The 20,976-nt window shown below is 33.0% G+C and overlaps 1 protein-coding gene and 1 pseudogene across 1 annotated transcript; one reads left to right on the top strand and one right to left on the bottom strand.

Moving 5' to 3' along the window:
- The first annotated feature begins 6,028 nt into the window (after positions 1-6,028).
- LOC139857908 (protein trichome birefringence-like 19) lies at positions 6,029-11,377 on the top strand. The gene is made up of 2 exons (XM_071846759.1): positions 6,029-6,607; positions 10,396-11,377. The coding sequence occupies exons 1-2, from the start codon at positions 6,083-6,085 to the stop codon at positions 11,206-11,208; spliced, it is 1,338 nt and encodes a 445-aa protein (XP_071702860.1). The 5' UTR covers positions 6,029-6,082; the 3' UTR covers positions 11,209-11,377.
- A 3,013-nt stretch (positions 11,378-14,390) lies between these two features.
- On the bottom strand, positions 14,391-17,398 carry LOC139858553 (pseudouridine kinase-like; annotated as a pseudogene).
- Between the last annotated feature and the right edge of the window lie 3,578 nt (positions 17,399-20,976).

Genomic DNA, 20,976 nt, shown 5'->3' with positions numbered 1-20,976 from the left:
TTTTAAGAAAATATGTAAAAGGCTACGCATGATCAAGCATGACCCCTACTCCCAAAAGGTGAGGAATCTTGGACCAAAAGTATCTGTACGACCCATCAAATCTACAGTACTTTGTCATTTCATTGATGAGCGTGCTGGTGTACGGTTCAAGTTAGAACTTGGTTCTGACATACGTTTCAAGACCAATGGTTAGTAAGCGCCATACATGGTGCATGTGCGATACTCCTTCCGAAATCATTTTGAATAGAGAAGACAAAAAGCCATCCGTTTTCGTTTCCACTCCACGCAATTTAAACCAACCAACTCACATAAAGAGTTGATGAATCAGAAATATTCACCCCAAATTCACTCCCAAAATACACCATTCACCATCACTCCCCTTTCCATTCATCAAAAGATCCAGAGATTAGTAAAGAGATAGATCGATCAAATTTGCTTCAAAAGCACTCGTTGAAAGATTCCGAACTCCTGATTGTTTTTGATAGGTCAAAGACCTATTTTCAGTAAATTATCACTTCCTTTCTGGGCACCAGGAACGAAAAACAAAAGTTATGAAGAAAGGGTATGCCGGAAAAAAATGTGTGAAAGAGCAAAGTCTCTATGAATAAGGCAAAGAAAAACCCGAGAAAGTTGCCCAAAAGAAGGATGCCGGAAGAGCCGAATAAAATTCTAGACAAAGTCTTAGCAAAATCCGCCTCTTCCAAAGAAAACTTTTAAGGCTTCCAGGCCATTCTTTATCCAAAAATGGATACTCTGAAGAATCAAAGTCTATCAATTCTCTCAAAATTAAAAGATCTGGATACCTTTCACCGATCCATAAATTTCCCGACCAAACCCTTACAACCCGTGTTCCTCTTGCAAGAATGCCTAGGAAGAAGATCAGTGCCGTCCTTACTTAACCGGTGGAGATATCGATGCTTTACCAAGCCTATGATAAGAACTGTTACACGACTGGCTTCTGAGCGACAATACAATTAGAATAGAACACCCTAAACACTTGAGTGATACGAGTGATCTGCTAGTGAGGAGCCTGATCATGTATACTCTACATCTGAGAGTTGAAAAGTACACCTTTTTCACTATGGACGCGATTGAAATCTAGCGACCAAATCATAGAAGCTCGAAACTTTTTCTAATACTTTCGAAAGATGTGCCGACTTCTGATGAAGGCATAATAAAAAGATCTACGGGTGGGTCAAGGGAGAGTCTATTAGAAAGATCATTTTATTCCCGCTTTTTGCTTGAGGACAAGCAAAGCCAAGTGTGGGGTATTTGATATCGGCCAAAAAGTCACATTTTTATCCCCAATATTAAGCTCTAGAACAATAAAGATTTAAACTTTGCCGGCAAAATTATCGCTTTTTCGGTTGATTTTATAGATTAAGTAATTATGAAGGTGATGCAAAAAGAATCAAGCAAAACGGAGCTAAAACGAAGATTCTGGAGCGAAAACGGTGAAAGACAAGAAATCAAGTTACGATACAGCAAATCAGCAAGCCAAACGGCTTTCCAAACGGGCTGCCAAACGGCCTGCCAGTATGACAAACGGCCTGTTAAACGCCCAGATCAAACGGCCTCATTAAACGGCTTGCCTTAGTAAACGGGCCTTGCAAACGGCTTGCCAAACGGATTGCCAAATGGCCTGCCAGCCGTTTGCAGGCAAATTCCAAGTCTATTTAAAGGGCTTTCTCCATCCATTTCAACACACACTCAATTTGTAATTCATTTCATATTTTCAAGCTTTTAGTTAGTTTTTAGTAGTTGTTAGCTTAGCTTTTATTTTTCAGAGGATATCCTGGCGAGTCCCTGCGATCTCGGGCAGATTTCTTCGGCCTTTTCAGGTTTTTATCCGAAACGCTTGTTTTTTGTATTAAACATGTGTTCTTACTTTTTATGTTTAATAATGCGTTTCGATATTACCATGATAGCTTAATTAATCTGTATGTTGCCATGATAGAAGTTTGGGTTAGCGTAATTATGTTAAATTAGTACGATTACTGTTATAATACTGAACTAGGAAGTCTAATAGATTTGTATGCTAGCATCTTAAGGATTGACCAACCTAGGTTGTGATCAGGACTTGTCTACCTATATGAAATTAGCTACTTCATAGGATTAAGACCCCTGGTTATACTGTATCTAAAGATTCTATGAACTCGGTATGGCCGGAGTTCCCGAGAGGCAATTGATGCGCTTTTAGGACATGGAACTTAGGAATTGAGACATGAATGACCTAGTATGCCTATTGACTGTTCCAAAGAGACTTCTTAGGAGCTGTTAAGATATAGTTAGTGCCTTCACTGTGTGACCCAAGCCTATTGAATGTTCTTGTTTGATTGTTGTCCTAGGTCTTAGTCATATCAACTGTTTAGGTACTCATTAAGTTTCTATCTGCTTTACTATCAGTATATCAACTGTGATGTTGTATAATGTTTGAATTGATATGATCTCATTAGTATGATGGAATGGTTGTTAGTTTTCATTTAAGGCTTTGCCAACTTAAACCGACGGATTCCTTCCGTTTGTGATCACTGTTCAATCAACACGGCACGTTGTTATTCAGTTAACTAAACTAATAACGAGGGTTAGGATTAGAGCTTAACTCACTAATAAACCTATTACTTTACCGAGGATAACCTCCGAGGTATTGCTACCTTTCAATTATACGACCAAGTGACATACTTCTCGCTGCTCAAAGAGAACTCCGAGAGTTCAGAGACAAGTAGGTCTATGTAATTGGCTCATCCAACCAGATCTACATCATTTCAAGCATAATCTTAACATAAGCATAATTACCTTTCCCTAACCCAACACTGATATCTTGGTCAACATTTTTCTGATCTGCATACTCCGGATATCCTTCCACTTATTTACTTTTTCGCACTTAGGACTTTTAGCTTAAACCAACTACTATCTGTTATCCAGGTAATTTAACTAAAAGACAATTATCCACTTGATCTTCAATTCATTAATCCATAAAAAAAACACGACACTAGGTTAACTTACACCTTCTACACCTTAGAAAGTAAAAGTAAATTTAGGCCCCACACATTATAAATAAACGAAGACACTCTGTGCTACCGAACTGGACATCCTGCAACCTAACGACACCGCACAAATAAAACCGTCCGTTAATAGCATATCACATGTTAACCCACATTCTCCCCCAACACCCTTACGCTGCATTCTCGGGTTTTTTTAACAGAAAGGAAAAAAAACCGACAGATTAAAATATAATAGTGATTATCGAGTTTTTATTTTAAGTGGAAAGGATAAGAGAGTAAAGGATTCGAAATGATAATACAGTTATATTTTGTTAATAACACTCTCCGCCCATATTTGAACGGATTAGGAAGGATAGTAAAATACTCTCATCCCCTTTCTTTTCTATTCCTTTCCGTTGAAAAATAAACTCGAGAATACAGCGTTAGTGTACAATAATTAGATACAAGTGAGAGAAACAAATATTAAAGGTACTTTGGAAAACTATGTAAAGGTTTGGTGAATCTATCAAATTTTGTGGTACTTGCTATGGACAAGGTCAGTGCTGCTTGATTAACGGCAGCTGAATGTTTTTGTATCTATGTGGTTCTTAGTTTGTTCTATGGGCTTGATTGTTTTAACTAATGTGTTCATTGTTTTGTTTTTGTATGATTTGGTTATTATTATTATTATCCCTATCCCTATCCTATATACTAAAATGCGTGGTCAGATTCGTCGTTTCAGTTATATCGAAATGTCGTTTTGAGTTTACGTTCACACTACAACCGGTCCCTCAACTTCGGCTTACTTTACACAACGACCCCTCGAGTTTTTATTTATTCGAGGGTAGAAAACGTAATTATATAATTTTATTAAAATAAAAGAAACTAATTCCACCCGAATTTTTAACGGGCCCGATCTTCTCGCTCAGTGCGAGTTCAATTTTTTCGAGACCACCGTTCAACTCGAAAAAATTTGATGAACACAATGCGACTAACTATACTTGAAAAAGACATCGTTAAAAAACACTAAATAACGGGCCCTATATTCTCGCTCGGTGCGAGTTAAATTTTTCCGAGACCACCGTTCAACTCGAAATAATTTTACGAACACAACGAGGCTAACTATACGCGAAACGAACATCGTTAAAAAAACACTAAATATTTCGGGTTGTATTTCATACATATACATACATGTCCAACAAACAACCCAACCTACTAGACATATTAGGTACCAAACAACGTATATCCAAATTCGACCGCGCGTTGAATACAACCGTAGCAACGCGCAGTCGAATTTTTTTCTAGTTTCTTGCTATTTTTAGTAGAATTGTGTTTCCGTTTGGTTTAGGTCCCTTGTGGTTAAGTGAGGTTTGCGTTTTGTTTAGGTGTTTTGTTTAGGTGTAGTTTTCGCGTCATTTATTTTGAGTTTCATTATCTAGCTTCGAGCCTTGTCGGGATTTATGATGATGTTGATTTTGTTAGATTCTTTCATCTTTTATGAAAGTCCATTTAGTTTTATACGGAGTATATGTTTCATTTTTATTATATATATGATATATATATATATATGATACGAAGGTCAATCACGTTTATAGTTTTGATTATGTTGGCCATTTATTTTTTTAAAATGATTTGTTTTTTCTTACCAGTAAAATTTTAAATTGATTTGTTAAAATGATTATTTTTTTAAATCAATTCTTATATTGTTTTACATATATCAAATTTGACTAAAAATCATCGAAAATTCACATGTTTTTCTATATTAGCGTTATTCGAATTGTTTTGTTTTTTGTTAATAAGGAAAAAATTGTGCTTTTTAAATATTTCAAATTATTCTAAGTCGATTTTTGGTGTATATTACGAGTATATATATTATTATATCTCTAAGTGTCACCATTTTTGATAAATTAATAATCTCGATAAAATTAATAATGTGTCCGGTCCTAACTTGGGACCAGTACAAAATTGGATCCTAATCGATAAAATAATAAGGTATTAATTTTTTTAAAACCCAAATGTAAATATATTGGTCCCAGTAAAACTATACATTAATAATTACTATTTTTTTTAAATTCCAATGTACATCGAATTTAACAAGTTTATTAATGTGTGAATGTACACACGAGCAATTTGAAGATTTTTGTTTATATTTCATTCAAATAGATAAAGAGAACGAACATGGTAATTCAAATTTTGATGCATTAGAGACTTGTTCATAAATAGAAGTTAACTAGTGTTCGAGCCCTCGCTTCGCGGCGGGGGTTCGGTTTTCAATGTATTTTATTGCGTTTAGTTTGTAAAATCATTTTGTGGTTAACGATGATGTCGTTGAAACGCAACTCGAGTCGAACTAAAAGGTATAACCCGTGAAAGATTTAATTGTTATTTTAAATTAACAATATATGTGCATCTCCGCGTTTTGCTATGGAATTGTCGACTTTTAAAAATTTAACGGAGAATTAACGTGTATGAAAAGTACCCCAAATATTTAGCGTTTTTTAAAAAGCGTTCGTTTTGCGTATAGCTAGTGACATTGTGTTCCTAAAATTATTTCGAGTTTAACGATGGTGGCGAAAAAATTTAACTCGTTGCGAGAGCGAAGATATGACCCGTTGAATATTTGGGTGAAGTTTGTTTAAGATTTTAAATGAGAATGGTTATTTGACATTTATCCCCTTGTTTGGGGGTGAGTTTGATTTTTTGAATAAAGTGTGGGGTTTTGTTGTTCAATTTGAAAAAAAATAAAATGCGAAAAGTCGAAAGTACCCCTGAGTACTATTCATTTACCCTATGGCTTTTAGATATAGGTATAATATAATATAATATAATATAATATAATTTTTCAAATTAATAATTTATTAATTTATTAATGTAATAATATTTAGATAAATTAATAAAATATTTTTGTTCCGACATTGTTAATTTATAAATGTTTACACTGTATTTGGAAAAAATAAAGCTCAAGTTATACAGTTATACAGTAACCGAATAAAAAAACCTCAAGTCATAACCATATACAGAATTCAATCCAAACATGACCACCTTACATCTTTGAAACTTGAATTTCTTTCACATTCTTTAACTATTCAATCTTCCTCATGAAACATACTACCAGTGTTCATGGCAAAATCAATCAAGCTACAACAACCACACATAAATCTACATCCAAAATACTCTTACTTGTAACCCTAACCCTAATCATATTCACCATCATTCCTCTTTATTTCCCTTTCCACAAATTCCCATCTCTTTCCCCTTCTACCCATTCTTCTACTTCGCCGGAGGACATCGTTTCTCCGGTGAACCACCGTCAAGACACACTCATTACTATCGATGATAACCACCATAAATGTGATGTGTTTTCCGGTGAGTGGGTACCAAACCCTAATGCCCCATATTATCAAAATACAACATGTTGGGCTATCCATGAACACCAAAACTGCCAGAAATATGGTCGACCCGATTTGGATTTCATGAAGTGGAGGTGGAAACCAGATGAGTGTGATTTACCCATTTTTAATCCTTATCAGTTTTTGGAAATTGTTAGGGATAAATCTTTGGCTTTTGTTGGTGATTCTGTTGGTAGAAATCAAATGCAATCCTTGATTTGCATGTTATCCAGGGTATGTGATTAATTTTCCTTCTATTATTTTTCATTTCCAATTTTAAGTTAACAGTAATTGATGCTTATTTTTAAAAATTATTGATTCAAGATCACATGATTGTTTTAAATCTTGGATTCTTATGAAAAGTCTTTATCTTTGTTTTTATGTAAAAGATTTGTTTTTATATAAGAGTCTCGATTACATCACTGTTTTTGGTGTTTTTTAATAATACTCCCTGGAGTAATTTTTTTTTATTTATTTAATCTTTTGTGAAAAATGGTGCATCGAGCCTTAGAGTAAGATGAATTTTTTTTTATTTTTTTTGGGTGTCTATTTTCCAGTGTATTGCTTTTAGAGTAAAAATCAAAAATAAAACGAGATTCGGAAATGTGGGAACAAAAGTCGTTGATAACAGTTTGGACTTTTCTTTTTCACGTCTTGTACAGTAATAAAAAAAATCTATATATTCATTTAATTATTAAATTTATGCATCATTCAATTAAATACAAATAATTTTAATTCAAATCTAATATTTTAGAATGTCAAATCACACATTTAAAACGAACTTATGAACAAATATGTTAATGACTGAGCTTAACTTCAATCTCTTTAATTGAAAAGCTCCTTAAATATTATTGGACCATAGTCCATAAATCCTTTGGTAAAAATTGCCTGTTAATAAAGCTGATTCAAATACTCCGTAGTAAAATACTATTGGTAACGAAGAGGGCGATAACGTTTTGTAAAGAGTAGATATAGATATAGTGCTTACTGCCTAGTTGGTGAATGACTCACTCTCACTTAGGAGAGGTGAGGGTTCGATTCCCACTAGATGAGGATTTTTCAAATAATTGGATCAAAAACCATTCTTACCGGGCTCATATGATCCCTTGGTCCCACGCATGCGAAGATTGCAACAATAACAATGCAGGTTCGAATTTCGGGCCTGGCATGCTGTGGGGTAATTGGTGATGGTGTTTCGCCAGGCTCCAGTGGGCTACCGGGGACCGCTGGATGGGTTGACAAAGTCAACACAGGGCTAACATGTCCTGCCGATACACATGTTTTTGCAACAATATACAGTAAAATTGAGTGCTTCATTTAGTTTCTTTGATAAATGTGTACCTCGAGATGTGAAAAAATAGATAACGTGTTACGAGTAGAAAATTAGCTGTTGGCTATAAAGTAGGTGGCCGACTATTATTTAGATGATTAATTTATAATTATATTTTGAAATTGTAATATTCCATCTGTCCCATATTAATAGTCCACCGACAAAAAAACATACAGTTTAAGAAAATGTCATAAAAGTACTGTATTTTTTATTTACTTTTTAGTTTTACCCTTACATTTTTTTTCTCCTTTAATCCTATCCACATATATTAAGGGCATAATAGAACTTAACATTCTTATTCTTTTCTATTTATGAAAGTGAACTATTAATTTGAGACATCCCAAAATAGAATACTGAACTATTTAATTATTAAATTATTAATTATTATTTCTGTACATTTAACTAAAAGCTTTGACCTTCCCCCCCTCCCGTAAAACACAAACTTTTATATAACAAAAGAAGAATCATCAAAGAATGATAACTCCTTTAACTTACTAAAACAAGAACCAAACTTAACTAAACAAAATATATTCAAAGCTCAAAAATCAATAAGAAAGTCGAAAGCCCTATGAAACTAAACAAGAAATACACGAAAAGATGAAATCCAATCTACCCGAATAACCGGAAGATTAAGATTCATCTAAAGACGACACAGAACACCGCCATAACACGAAACAAGGACGCCAAGTGTCTGATGAAATCGCCGAAAACCTTTAACTCTACTTCATGAGTCAATTTCTTTTTTCTTTCTAATCTCGGCTTTTTGACTTGCACCGATTCGATCGGGGGATCACCTGAATTAACGACGGTACCTAGTTGAACTTCCTCCATAACATCCATCACATTGCAAAAAGCCGCAAAGGAACCGACCTTATCGACATCGCTAGAAACTTAGGCAATATGCTTTTTACCGATAGACTCGTCGAATTTAGACACCACCGAAACAAAAAACGAGATGGGCGCTTCATCGGGATGAGGTTCGGATCATTTGTGACCACATTAATAGGACTCGATGTGCCCAATGGGTAAGCAGAAACCGTCCCATTAGCATAAAGAATACCACCAGAACCCGAAACCGGCCCTTTCTCAAATAAACGAACATATGAAATAGTTAAACCCTGATTCGAAACCTTACCAGTAACGCTATCTACAAAATCAACATCCAGTTCCTCAACCGAATCAAAAGCCGACAAATTAAACACTATTGGCGAAGTTACTCCTGTGTTAACAGTCACCGATTCCGAACCAATAGTCACCATAGTAGGAATTAAATCACTCCCGACGAATAATTCATTAATCGCATCGGACCTGGGGGAACAAAATCTTCAACTTGCTCAGCGCAATTAGGCGATTTACGAACCAAACATTCAAACGCTATGCTGTTCCTCCGGCAAACATTCCAAGAGCAAACACACTTCTTCTCACAAGGTTGACTGAAACAGGGGCAAACAGTATCATCGTTGTGATCAACAGTGGAAGACGAATGTAAGTTGATTTCCACCATAGCCTTTTTAACTTTCATTGAAACACTATTCTGATTAATGGGGTAGGACGAATCGATGCCCAGATTGCCCGAATCCAAACCAATGACACCGGGACAAACACCAACACCCATCGGCCAAGTATCACCCTCACAAACGGCCCGGTTCGAAGTTGTCAAATCCAACAAAGAAAAAACGTCATTGACGACACAATCGAGGTCAACTGGAAAAATTTCAAGAACCCGAATAGCAAAAGATTCCGGGCCCAAATTGTTCTAACTTCTTTGACCGCGTCATCAATCAATGACGGGCTTTCCATCTCCATAAATACATAGTCAACCCCAAATTGCTTGAGATAAGAAGATGAACTTGCCACATGGATAGCCTTACCGAAATTTGCAGCAATTTCTATGATGTTTTCCTCCGAGTTTAAAATGGTCGGAAGCTAGTCGAAATAAAATAACTCATAAACTTTGAAGATGTGAGTTCAAGTGAAAGTTAGGAAGTTCTAAACAGGTACCAAAAGTAGTGTTGACTAGATAGTGTCTTTTTGGTGGTCGATGTCGTGTTACTTTGTTTTTTCTGAACGCGGTGTCGGAACACACCCACCAGATTATTTCTCGGGACGAACCAATACAATCCTACCGTCCCTCAGGAGAAAACCCCACGACGAATCTATACGTGGTAAAACCCCATCCGGTGAGATTCAAACGCAAGACGTCCATCTCCGATTTGTATGATGTTTTCCTTCGATATCAATACACCAACGGCTTGAAGCTAGTCTTGTTACTTTGATGAAATTAGTTTGGTTAAAAATATAATCAGTAAAATGTATGTACAATCAATGTGTAAACTTTAATTGTGATAAGGATGTACTTCTAGATTATAATAATAGCATCTAAGCTAATTTTTATTTTGATGCTTCGGAAAAAGATAGTGCCTTTTTCCTTTTCCAAAAGATAAAACACCTAATAATACTTTATACTCGGTGCCAAAATTATGGGAATAGATTCTGGTGGCAATATGTGTGGATTCTTCGACCATAACTTGTATTAATTCTACAAATCTCGTCACTTTCGTTGTCTTTTTTCACCAAAAACATGATAATACTATATAGTTCTGCAGTTACACACTTGCATGTGCATCCCCCTACACTTGATAAAGTCAAACAATTTTAGTAACTTTAGTGTGTGTTGTAATTAAATTTTCAGGTTGAGTATCCGATTGATGTTTCAACAACAAAAGATGAGGACTTCAAACGTTGGTACTATGTCTCATACAATTTTACAATGGCCACATTTTGGTCACCATTTTTGGTAAAAGCAACCCAGCCTGAAACCGATGGCCCAACTCACACAGGCCTCTTTAGTCTTTACCTAGACGAGTTTGATGAGAAATGGACAAATCATATCGACGAGTTCAACTACCTAATCCTAAACGGAGGCCATTGGTTCTCACGGCCCGCATTTTACTATGAAAAACGAAAGGTGGTTGGTTGCAAATTTTGTCAAAAAGAAAACATCCCCGACTACCCAATGACATATGGCTATCGACGTGCGTTAAGGACAGCATTCAAAGGGTTCATGAGTCGAAAAAACTTCAAGGGTGTAATGATGTTACGATCGTTCGCGCCAACTCATTTCGAGGGTGGAGAATGGAATGAAGGGGGAGATTGTACAAGGAAAAAACCATTTAATAGTAATGACATAAGGTTGGAGGGTACTAATTTGGAGTTGTATTTGATCCAAATGGAAGAATTCAAAAAAGCCCAAAAGAAGGCAGTAGAAAATGGGCTAAAGTTTAGGGTTATGGATATAACTCAATCATTGTTGTTAAGGCCCGATGGGCATCCAAGTAGATATGGGCATTGGCCCAGTGAGAATGTTACTTTGTATAATGATTGTGTGCATTGGTGCCTTCCTGGCCCTATTGACACTTTAAGTGATTTTTTGCTTCACATGGTGAAAATGGAGGGTAGAAGATCTGCCCAAGAGAAGCCTTCAAGATTTGTCAAAGGGAGATAGTTATTTTTTTCTTCAACCGTTTTTCAATTTGTTGAAAGACAAAAGGGATAGAAAAAGGTAAACCCTATAAATTTATAGTTCATTTTTCTTGTAAGGTTTTATAAGGAATGTTTGTAATCGATTTATACGTTAAAATACGTGCTAAAATTTGTAGATGGTAAAATGTTTCGTGACCAACTGTTTTTTTTTTTCTTTTATAATAATAGTTATGAACGAATATGAATTTCTATATTGAGGATAAAGATTCATCCGTTAAAAAGTGGGCCTAATCTTTAGAGATGTGCTTAGTTCTTTTTTTTTCCTGAACGGAGGGTTTAGAATCACTAATGAGACAGAAATCACCCACCCGATCATATTCTACCCACACATGTTCTGGAGAAAACCTATTCGTCCCTGAAACAAAATAGGTGGTGAAACCTCTGGTGGGATTCGAACCCGGGAAAAATCCACAAAGTTTAGCCTCCAATGGGATTCGAACCCGGGATGCCATGTGCATCTCACAAAGTTCAGCCTCACAGATAAACAAACACTCATCGAACCCAGAAAAGAAAAGAAAAAAAAAAAAATAACCACCTAGCCAAAAGCTCGGTGATTATGTACTTGGTAATTATTCGATCAGTATAACGTACTTCCCATTGGATGGCGGAAGAACATTGATTTATTCATGGAAGTAAAATAAATACTCCTAAATTAAACCGATTAATTAATGGTTAATGTTATGTTACGTTATAGAGCAGTTTGATCAGTGGTTAATGTTGTCGAAATATCCTTGATAATTTACTTTATAACTTCAGGAGAAATAAAAAGAATAAATTACATTCATCGTTCCGGTACTTTACATGTAATTATACCTATGATACTTGTCTCTTAGTAATTTATTACACTAATCATTCTTGAATTTCAACATAATGGCTCTCTTAGTAATTAACTTCCCATGTTAATTAAATATACTTTAATAATTTATGTGTGAACACGTTAAATTAAAAAGACAGTTTAAAATTAAAACAACACTAAATTTGTTTTCCTTTAGTGCATAGTAACACTAACAATAACAATAACAATAACAATAACAATAATAATAACAATAACAATAACACTAACAATGACAATGAAATGATAATTACCGAGGGGCGACTCTATGCTATTACTTGTGGAGTCATGTGACACCGTTAGTCTCATTTTTTTTTTGTATAAAATATCATTTAAATTGTATAAGACACCACTAAATTTGAGTGTAGGATCTCATATGTTTTTTGAATTTATAGTTTTTCTTTTAAAATATATAGAATACGACCACGGCCGGTCAAACTTTGGTCAAAAATTTTGCATGCCCCGGGCGAAATAATTATAAAATGCCCCCAACAGTTACGCAAACATATATCTTTATGAGATTTAAATTATGTGTATTAATAATTTTTTTCGAAATGATGCCCCTAACCGCGTGATGCCCCGGGCCGTCGCCCACTTCGCCCATAGCCTTAGCCGGCCCTGAATACGACTAAATTTCAACTACTAGGACACTACATATTTTTCGAATTTGTAGTTTTTAAAGGTAAACAACCACTAAAATAGTATTCACACTAGCTTAGTAGCGCGTGCGTTGCACGGTTGAATCAAAATTGTTATCAACAACTTACAATATATTAATTAACGCATTTTTCATAAACATCATAAATCATTAATGATAAAATACACCAGTGTTATTTATGTAACGTTTTACTATGAAAAATGCGAGGTACATTGACAATTAAACGTTAAATTAAATAGAAGGTGCATTGTAAAAAAAATTATGTAAACGTTGTCAGTAAGGTTGCTTCCGAAATAAATAGCAGAAAATGTCATTTCAAAGAAGAGAATAATTCCTCACCTGCATAAAATCACATGAAACTAGATATTAGGATTTATTAGTGGTAGTTGTTTCGTGTTTCTGTTCTTTATACGTGTAAACAGAAGCTTCTTTAGCAACCCTGTACCTTTATCGTATAAAACTACAATAGGCAGAGACCGATGTAAAACACTTTTTACCCTGTATGAGGTGTTGCATGTGTTGTAACACGATCAAGATGGTTCTTTTTTTTTTTCTTCAGTATTTATGATTTCTTTTATTGTGGGGGAATTTAGAAGGATACCTATGTCTACACCATTTTTGGTTGCCATTTGATCTTGTAAAGATGAATGTTGTTTCAGCTTCTTGTTATCCACCAAATCTTCTGTTATCTTCAATTCCTTCAATATTAAGCATGTATTAATAATTGTTTGCCATTTTAATCCTGATATATAGAGAAAAAAAATTCAAAATAGGCGAGTACAAAAATAGGTTTGGATAAAAATTTAAATCTTGGAATGGGTCGAGTAGTATTAGATTGACAAGTAACGCCTTTTGTTCGAATATAATACACACAAAGGATAATAACTCATGGAATGGGTCGAGTAGTATTAGATTGACAAGTAACGCCTTTTGTTCGAATATAATATACATAAAGGATAATAACTCAATGATGGGTCTATTCCTTTTACTGAAACAACGTAATATGCTGAAAATAAGCAATGCGTACTGTTTTGCGTAATGTTTGACCCATTTTGACCCGTTTACTCTTTAAACATCTAACTATATTTTTAATTTGACATGTTTGACCTATGTGACCCATTACAGATGCGAAGTAACCAGAATCGCCCAATTAAAAGTAAATGGAACATAATTACCACCTTTAGCCAATATGGGTCGAGTTGTACAACTTACAATATCATGAAACTTTTCTTGTTGAACGTGATCTTCTGTTACCACATCTTTACACGAAACGATGCACAACATATTTCAAAGCCCTTCGCTCACGATTACATAAATATAATTTGATAAGAAACTATTAAAATAATGCACATTAAAATACTATGAGATGAAAAGTACAGTGTGTCATAGAAATATAATTTGAGATTGGGCAGTACAAAAAATGATAATAATAAATTATACAAGATGCCATGATTATCAAATTGATTCGTCACTAATAAATCATAAGCATTATTCTGAGATAAAAAAGTTTACGCATGTAGACATTCGTATGAGATATCATCAAGGAATTAAGTAATCAAAAGCAAAAGACAGTAACAAAGTGGAAAATTGAAAAATTACAAGATGTCATTGAGTTAAAGTACGTGTGAACAAAATATTAAAATGCTTACATAATTAGGTTTTCAGTATATATACGGTCAATTGTTCCTGCTGAAATCGGATACAAACGTACTACTACCATCACTTCTTCCCGAATGAGCTACAGACAATTGTAACTTTAAGAATCAACTAAGCAAATAAAATTGTTGTATGGTAACATTATAACCTTCAGAACAAATGACCTCATTAATTTCATCGAATGAACTGAAAATAATGCAATAAATGTTCTTACCCAAGTATAAGCAAAAAAGCCTAATTTTTTAAACCTGCACAAATCGAAGCAATCGATCCACCAACTAAACAATCACCAGCTCCTGTAAGTCTTCTAACCGAAACATATGATACAGATGAAAAATGCACCACATACGGGCTACTATTAGAGCTTTCTTCGACCCTTAAACCACTCAAAAATCGGTCAGATGGGCAGACTTGACTTATGGTTTCGTGCAGCTTTTTGCCAATATCGTGACACTTATTTTATGTTTGGTCCGATATGTTGAAAGTCGAGAGTCGAGACGACCTTTGGAACATAACAACACTCCTTTCGACCCAAGACTTAGCACAACCACTTTAATCCCTATTTCAAGAAAAATCCAGATTGCGGGTTTTAGTTGTTGAAATAGAGATGCTATTGTACTGCTATCCTTTTGAATTGGAGCAAACGTGTCTTTGCAAGATAGAGCATTGGCCATGGCAATTAGCTCGTCTTCGTTAGGTGAAGTAAACGTTATCTGTAAAGTATCTTTGCGTTATTATAAATCATGCAGAGTTGCATATATTTGTGTGTGTGTTGGCTAAGTTCATTAAATACCGTCCTCATTATAGTTATCAGTTTATTGAATTGGGATGTAAATTTATCAGAAGCAGGTTAGATTGAAAAAGTTATCCGAATTGAACTACTCGGAACGGGTCAGCTGGGTTGTATATCTTAGAAGGTCCAAATCTCTACTTGTTATATAAACATTATCAGATTGTTATCTGCTCTTACAATTGACACATATAATTTCCATGTTGACCCGATCCAACCCGGACCAGCTCCATTCGACCCATTCAAAAAATGGTCCGTTTTACCCCATCCTGAATACTCACCCATCTTTACACGTCTAAGCTCTAATCACTTTAATAATTTTTCGAGCTAATTATATTGAGAACCTGAGTTTCAAAAAGAGGAGACTCACATACTTGGCAACCGAAACGACTCTTTTTGACTTTGCTACAGATACGGGCTCAAACCACACTGGCGTACCAACCTCTGTCGCTACTGCAAGTAAACGAAGCCATACAGACACTCATAAAAAATATAAAAAAAAAAGTTGAGGAAAAATGGAAAATAATTGAAGGGTGGAATGCCAGGTGGCAGGTGATGGTGGAACATACATTGACAAGAAGCTTCAAGGGCCGCAGAACTTAAGTTAGCGTCAACCATCACGATAGGAGCTGATGCAATATCAGACTTAAATTGTACAATCCACTTGGATGTAACAAAACTTTCCTGTAACAGATCAACAATTATTAAACTTTTTGTATTCGAATATCATTTGTAAATAAATGATACGCAAAAACCTTTAAAATACGAATAATTGACTTACAACGGACTCAACACTTACAACAGCAGCACTTAATTCACTGTCTGTATCAAAAATATCACATACAACTGGAGTCTCTATCTCATGGCCCATTTGAATGCCTTAAATACATAAACATAAACATACACAATGATACCATAATTCAAAACCTTTTCTTGGTTACACAAATGTACCATGATTTTTTTTTTTTTTTTTTTTTAAAATAGTACTAAAAACTCTACCTTTCATTAATAATCCTGCAGACTTCCAGTACTCCAACAGCAAATTACTTCCAAAATTTCAAAATAGTGAAAAGTCTGTGAATTTTAAAATTAGAAAATGAGATCATGTAAGTCTCGTCGTCGATAATCATACATCTTAATTTTTTTTATCCAAATCATATTGTTTTAACCTCTAAATAACTAGAAAAACACACTGCCCTATAATTTTATAGTAAATTAACCAAGCTACTCAAATTTAACTTCAAATAATATATGTATTTATCTATTTGTAATATATGTACTCAAAAAAAAAAAAAAAAAAAAAAAAAAAAAAAAAAAAAAAAAAAAAAAAAAAAAAAAAAAAAAAAAAAAAAAAAAAAAAAAAAAAAAATAATATATGTATTTATCTAAAAGAACTATTTGTAAGCAGAAGTCCAAAACATCATAACCATTAACATGACTAACAATTTCACATAAAAAAAATTGAATCTTTAAACAATCTATAAGCTGACCTCTTTAAGATCTCATTTTGTAGCACCAACATGAAGTAAACTCCACCCTTTATCATCCCTATCATTTTCAAAAACTAACAGACCCAACTAAACACTACAGAACAGATGTCTGTGTTTCAATACCAAGTCTTCGAACCCAATACCAAGTCTTCACTCATTATTAATCACCCCAATTTACGTTTCACTTCCAAAAAACACTACAGAACAGATGTCTGTGTTTCAACACACTTAAAAAGCTTCTTTTTTACGAAGAATAAAACCTTAATTTGAACTAAAAAAACCCTAATTTAGCGTGAGGAATGAATACCCATGATGTACGGAGCAAATGGATTCAATCTAGGAGTAAGAAAACAAAGCTTGATTACGAATAAAGAAAGCGATGATGATGGAAAACAAGAGATATCAAACATGTTAGTAATAAAATATCAAAAAAATAAAAAATTTAATTGTTGATTAATTAGAGCATCAGGTGTGGTAATCAATCAGCTCGGCGTCGGCATCTCATCTTCACCAACCGAAGGTCGGACCACACCTTTTCGGTGTCGGTCCGGCGTCTCAAGCTTCAAAGTCGTCTGCACGACGTTGGTTTCAATCGGTTTTGTGGGGTCCCAATTCAAATTTTAGATCCGTTGGTCTTGTTTTTTTTCCTTTTCCTCCATTTCTTCATTTTTCCCTTTTGGTTGATGAGATCTTCTTTGCAAGTTTTTTTGACAAAGAAAAAGGCTAGTGATATTTTCAAATCTATTTTTGATAGATCCACATAAATGTATAAATATACCCTTAAATGATAGTTTAAACAATTTTAATGCTAGTATTTATATGAGGGTATTTTGGGAACATTACACCAATTTGAGTTGGATCTATCAAAATTAATTTTGGAAATATCAACTCCCAAAGAAAAAAGAGTTGCATATATGGTAGAGAAGGTAGGTGAAAAGTGTGGTAGAGAAGTAGGTGAAAAGTGGGTAGATATGGTAGTGAAAGTTTATTTTTTAATTACAAAATCATCATTTAATTAATAATAATAATAATAATAATAATAATAATAATAATAATAATATAATCTATATCTTCTATATATAATATAATAGTGACTCCCATTGCTATAAATGAGCCACCATTAAATATATTTTCCTTTAACTAGAAAATTGAATTAGTAATTTATTATAATGGTCAAAAAGTTAAAAACCTCATCCACCCATTGTAAGTAAATGGTAAAAAATAACTATAAATTATTATTTACTCTTTAATATATTGCGATAAATATATATAAATTAATTACTTTTCATTCACATTTTCTAATCTGTTAAACAAAACATACGTTGGATGGTCACAATATCAACCATACATTAATTATTGAAGAGGAAAGGTAACTTATGAGAACCTTTGATAAGAACATAATGTGAGTTACAACCCTTCATTTATCAATTATGATTTTTAATTGTAATTCTTAAATATAATAAATGATACTTAAATATGAAAGGCGATAAAAAGAGTTACTTACTTCACACTATCTACTATATATACCTTATTTTCATTCATACATTGCATACAAAACACTTCTTACAAAATCGTGTGATGATAAGAAACTACGAGCGAAAGAAATGTCATGATTGATAGCAAGTTTAATTGTATGATGCATGTAGACGTCAATATTCATATTCATTTACAAGATACACGCACGCATATTAGAGAATGCAAATTGTTTTGTTTTTGTATTCGAGTGTAAGTATGTTTTGTTTAATTTAGCTTTTCTCTTGAGGTTCAACATTTTCTTTTGACGTTGTATTATTAAATATATTCTTTAGCAATTATTTGCATCATATAGTTCTTTGATAATGTAAAAGAAATTACGCCTTCTTTTTTATATCATATTTGTTATGGTTATAAGTTATAGATATTAAAGAATGCAAGTTGTTCTACTATTGTATTGAATTGTATGTACATTTTGTTTAATTTGTCGTTTATATTGATTCTTAACATTTCCTTTTGATGTTGTATTATTAAATGTTATCTTCTAATAATCATTTATATTATATAGTTCTTTGATAGATTATGTGATAAAAAAAAAGTATGCATGTAATACATTATACATGGATAATACTTACTCCGTATGATTTAATCGTCGATAAATGATGGTTGAAGATAGTAAACAACGTTTTTCAATTTTAATCCTAAATAAATGATGGTTAAAAACACTAAATGATGATTCTGATTTTTAATCCATATGATAATGATGAATAACATTATGATAGATTATAGTAAAATGATTATTATTGTGACTAATGATGGTAAAAAAAGTTATTGATTCTTGAGTGACAAAGATAATTTAACATGCACGATATTAAAGAAAGTGAATAAATCAACTACATTATATGTTTGGTCGAGTAGTATATTAGTTTATTAGCATATAATTATTACCATTTTTACATCAAGTTCAATATTAAATGCTTAATAAATATTAAGTAAATACTTACTAAGTATAAAATCATGAGTTTTAATATTATTATAATTACTAATTTATTATAATAGATGAGTTTAAGAAAATTAAAATATAAGATGCTAGATAGTTGATCAATTACACAGGATGAGATAATTTTGAACTAAAAAATTATTAATTAAATGTTGTGTATATAGTCTTTTAGTTTGATTATTAATATTAAGTTATTATCATACATTTGATCCTAAATATTCTTTTTTTTTTGTAAGCAAAGAAGCCCCCTATGAACGGGTACATTGACTCCCCCATAGAAGGTAAAACCTCGAGTAATCATTCTTAATAACGACAAATATTGATGCATGTTATACATAATAGTAACAGTTTTAAACTTTTCATTTTCCATAAGTATTCATAATTCATAATAACTTTATGTTATGTCAAAAATAATAATAATAGTTTTAAACTTTTCACTTTTCTTATCAAGTATCTAATTAAAATTATATTGATAGTTATTGTTGTCTATAAATACTACTTTTTCATTTTTCACATTAATTACACTTTTCAAATGAAATAATTGATAGATAATTGATAGAGTTATAAAAATGACGATTATCATCTATCACATGAAAGATGAAAATATATTTCATTAGCACTTCTTTAAAATATTATTTATGTACATTTTATTTTCCTAATTGACATTCTCCTAATATATTCACTTGCTCAATGTTATATCCCGGTGAATGCTGATAGAATGTTCTACCAATTATAGTTGATGGTATCAAGTTGACCCTTCCTTAAATGTTTAACCTACGGACGTAAGATATAACTGAACTTTAAGCGCTTATCAATTGTTGGGACCAATTAAAAAGAGGTGATCGAAAATCTATACACTTAAAAGGTAAAATTATCATCTTATCAAATTTTTTACATCAACAATGATACTATTCTCATTATGTTTAGTTTCAGATGAAGGAGTAGATGTTTCTTCACTTTTGTTAGAGTCATGACGGGAAGAAGAAGACTCCTTTTGTCGAAGTTGGAGCTTAGTGGTTCTTTTTTTCGTATCTGAAAGTTATTGCTTATCTCTTATGATTTGTATGGATATATGAACATGCATCAACAATCATGTGTAACAAGTATTACTATATCCACCTAATGTATAGAACTATTTGTTTCATATATTACTAAAAACACGAACCATAACCATCTTCGTGCAACGCACGAGAAATGCACCTAGTAATAATAATAATAATAATAATAATAATAATAATAATAATAATAATAATAATAATAATAATAATAATAATAATAATACTAATAAATATAATAAAAAATAAATATATTCTCTCTCCAAGACACTGAACTGACCATCTTCCCAATTCCCATGTTTTTTCACAAATTTCAGTTTTTAGTGTCAGTCCAGTCAGCGTCCAGTCATCAGCAAGACACTGAACTAACACTGAACTGACGCGTCACCACACCCAATGCTCTTATCAATCGAGTAAAAAACAAATCGAAGATTTAGAAATCAGAGGAATAAAACTATTATTTGATATGTGTTTAGCAGTTTCATGTGGGAATTGAGGTGAATTTGGTGAAACGGAATTTGGATGAAACAAAACACAAACCCTAGATTTTGATGCTTGTTTATGGTGAACTTTCAGATTTTACTATATTTATCACCTTTGCATTTGAATTTTTATGTATATTTAAATACCATTTTGATGCTTGTTATTTACATAACATTGTATTTAGGTACATTAAGAATCTTTTAAAGGTTAATATCACCCCACTAGCCACAGATCCTTACACGTTTTGTGACATCTTGATTTAATGGTTCAATTAATTAGTGGCACTTTTTGAT

Source organism: Rutidosis leptorrhynchoides, chromosome 7, assembly GCF_046630445.1.
Source record: "Rutidosis leptorrhynchoides isolate AG116_Rl617_1_P2 chromosome 7, CSIRO_AGI_Rlap_v1, whole genome shotgun sequence".
NCBI lineage: Eukaryota > Viridiplantae > Streptophyta > Magnoliopsida > Asterales > Asteraceae > Rutidosis > Rutidosis leptorrhynchoides.
The sequence above is the reverse complement of the archived record's forward strand: the minus strand, read 5'-3'. Positions and strand labels throughout refer to the sequence as shown.

Coding starts and splice junctions, on each gene's coding strand:
- LOC139857908 (XM_071846759.1), top strand. CDS start 6,083: ATGAAACATACTACCAGTGTTCATGGCAAAATCAATCAAGCTACAACA. Junction 6,608..10,395: donor TGATTTGCATGTTATCCAGG/GTATGTGATTAA, acceptor TTAAATTTTCAG/GTTGAGTATCCGATTGATGT.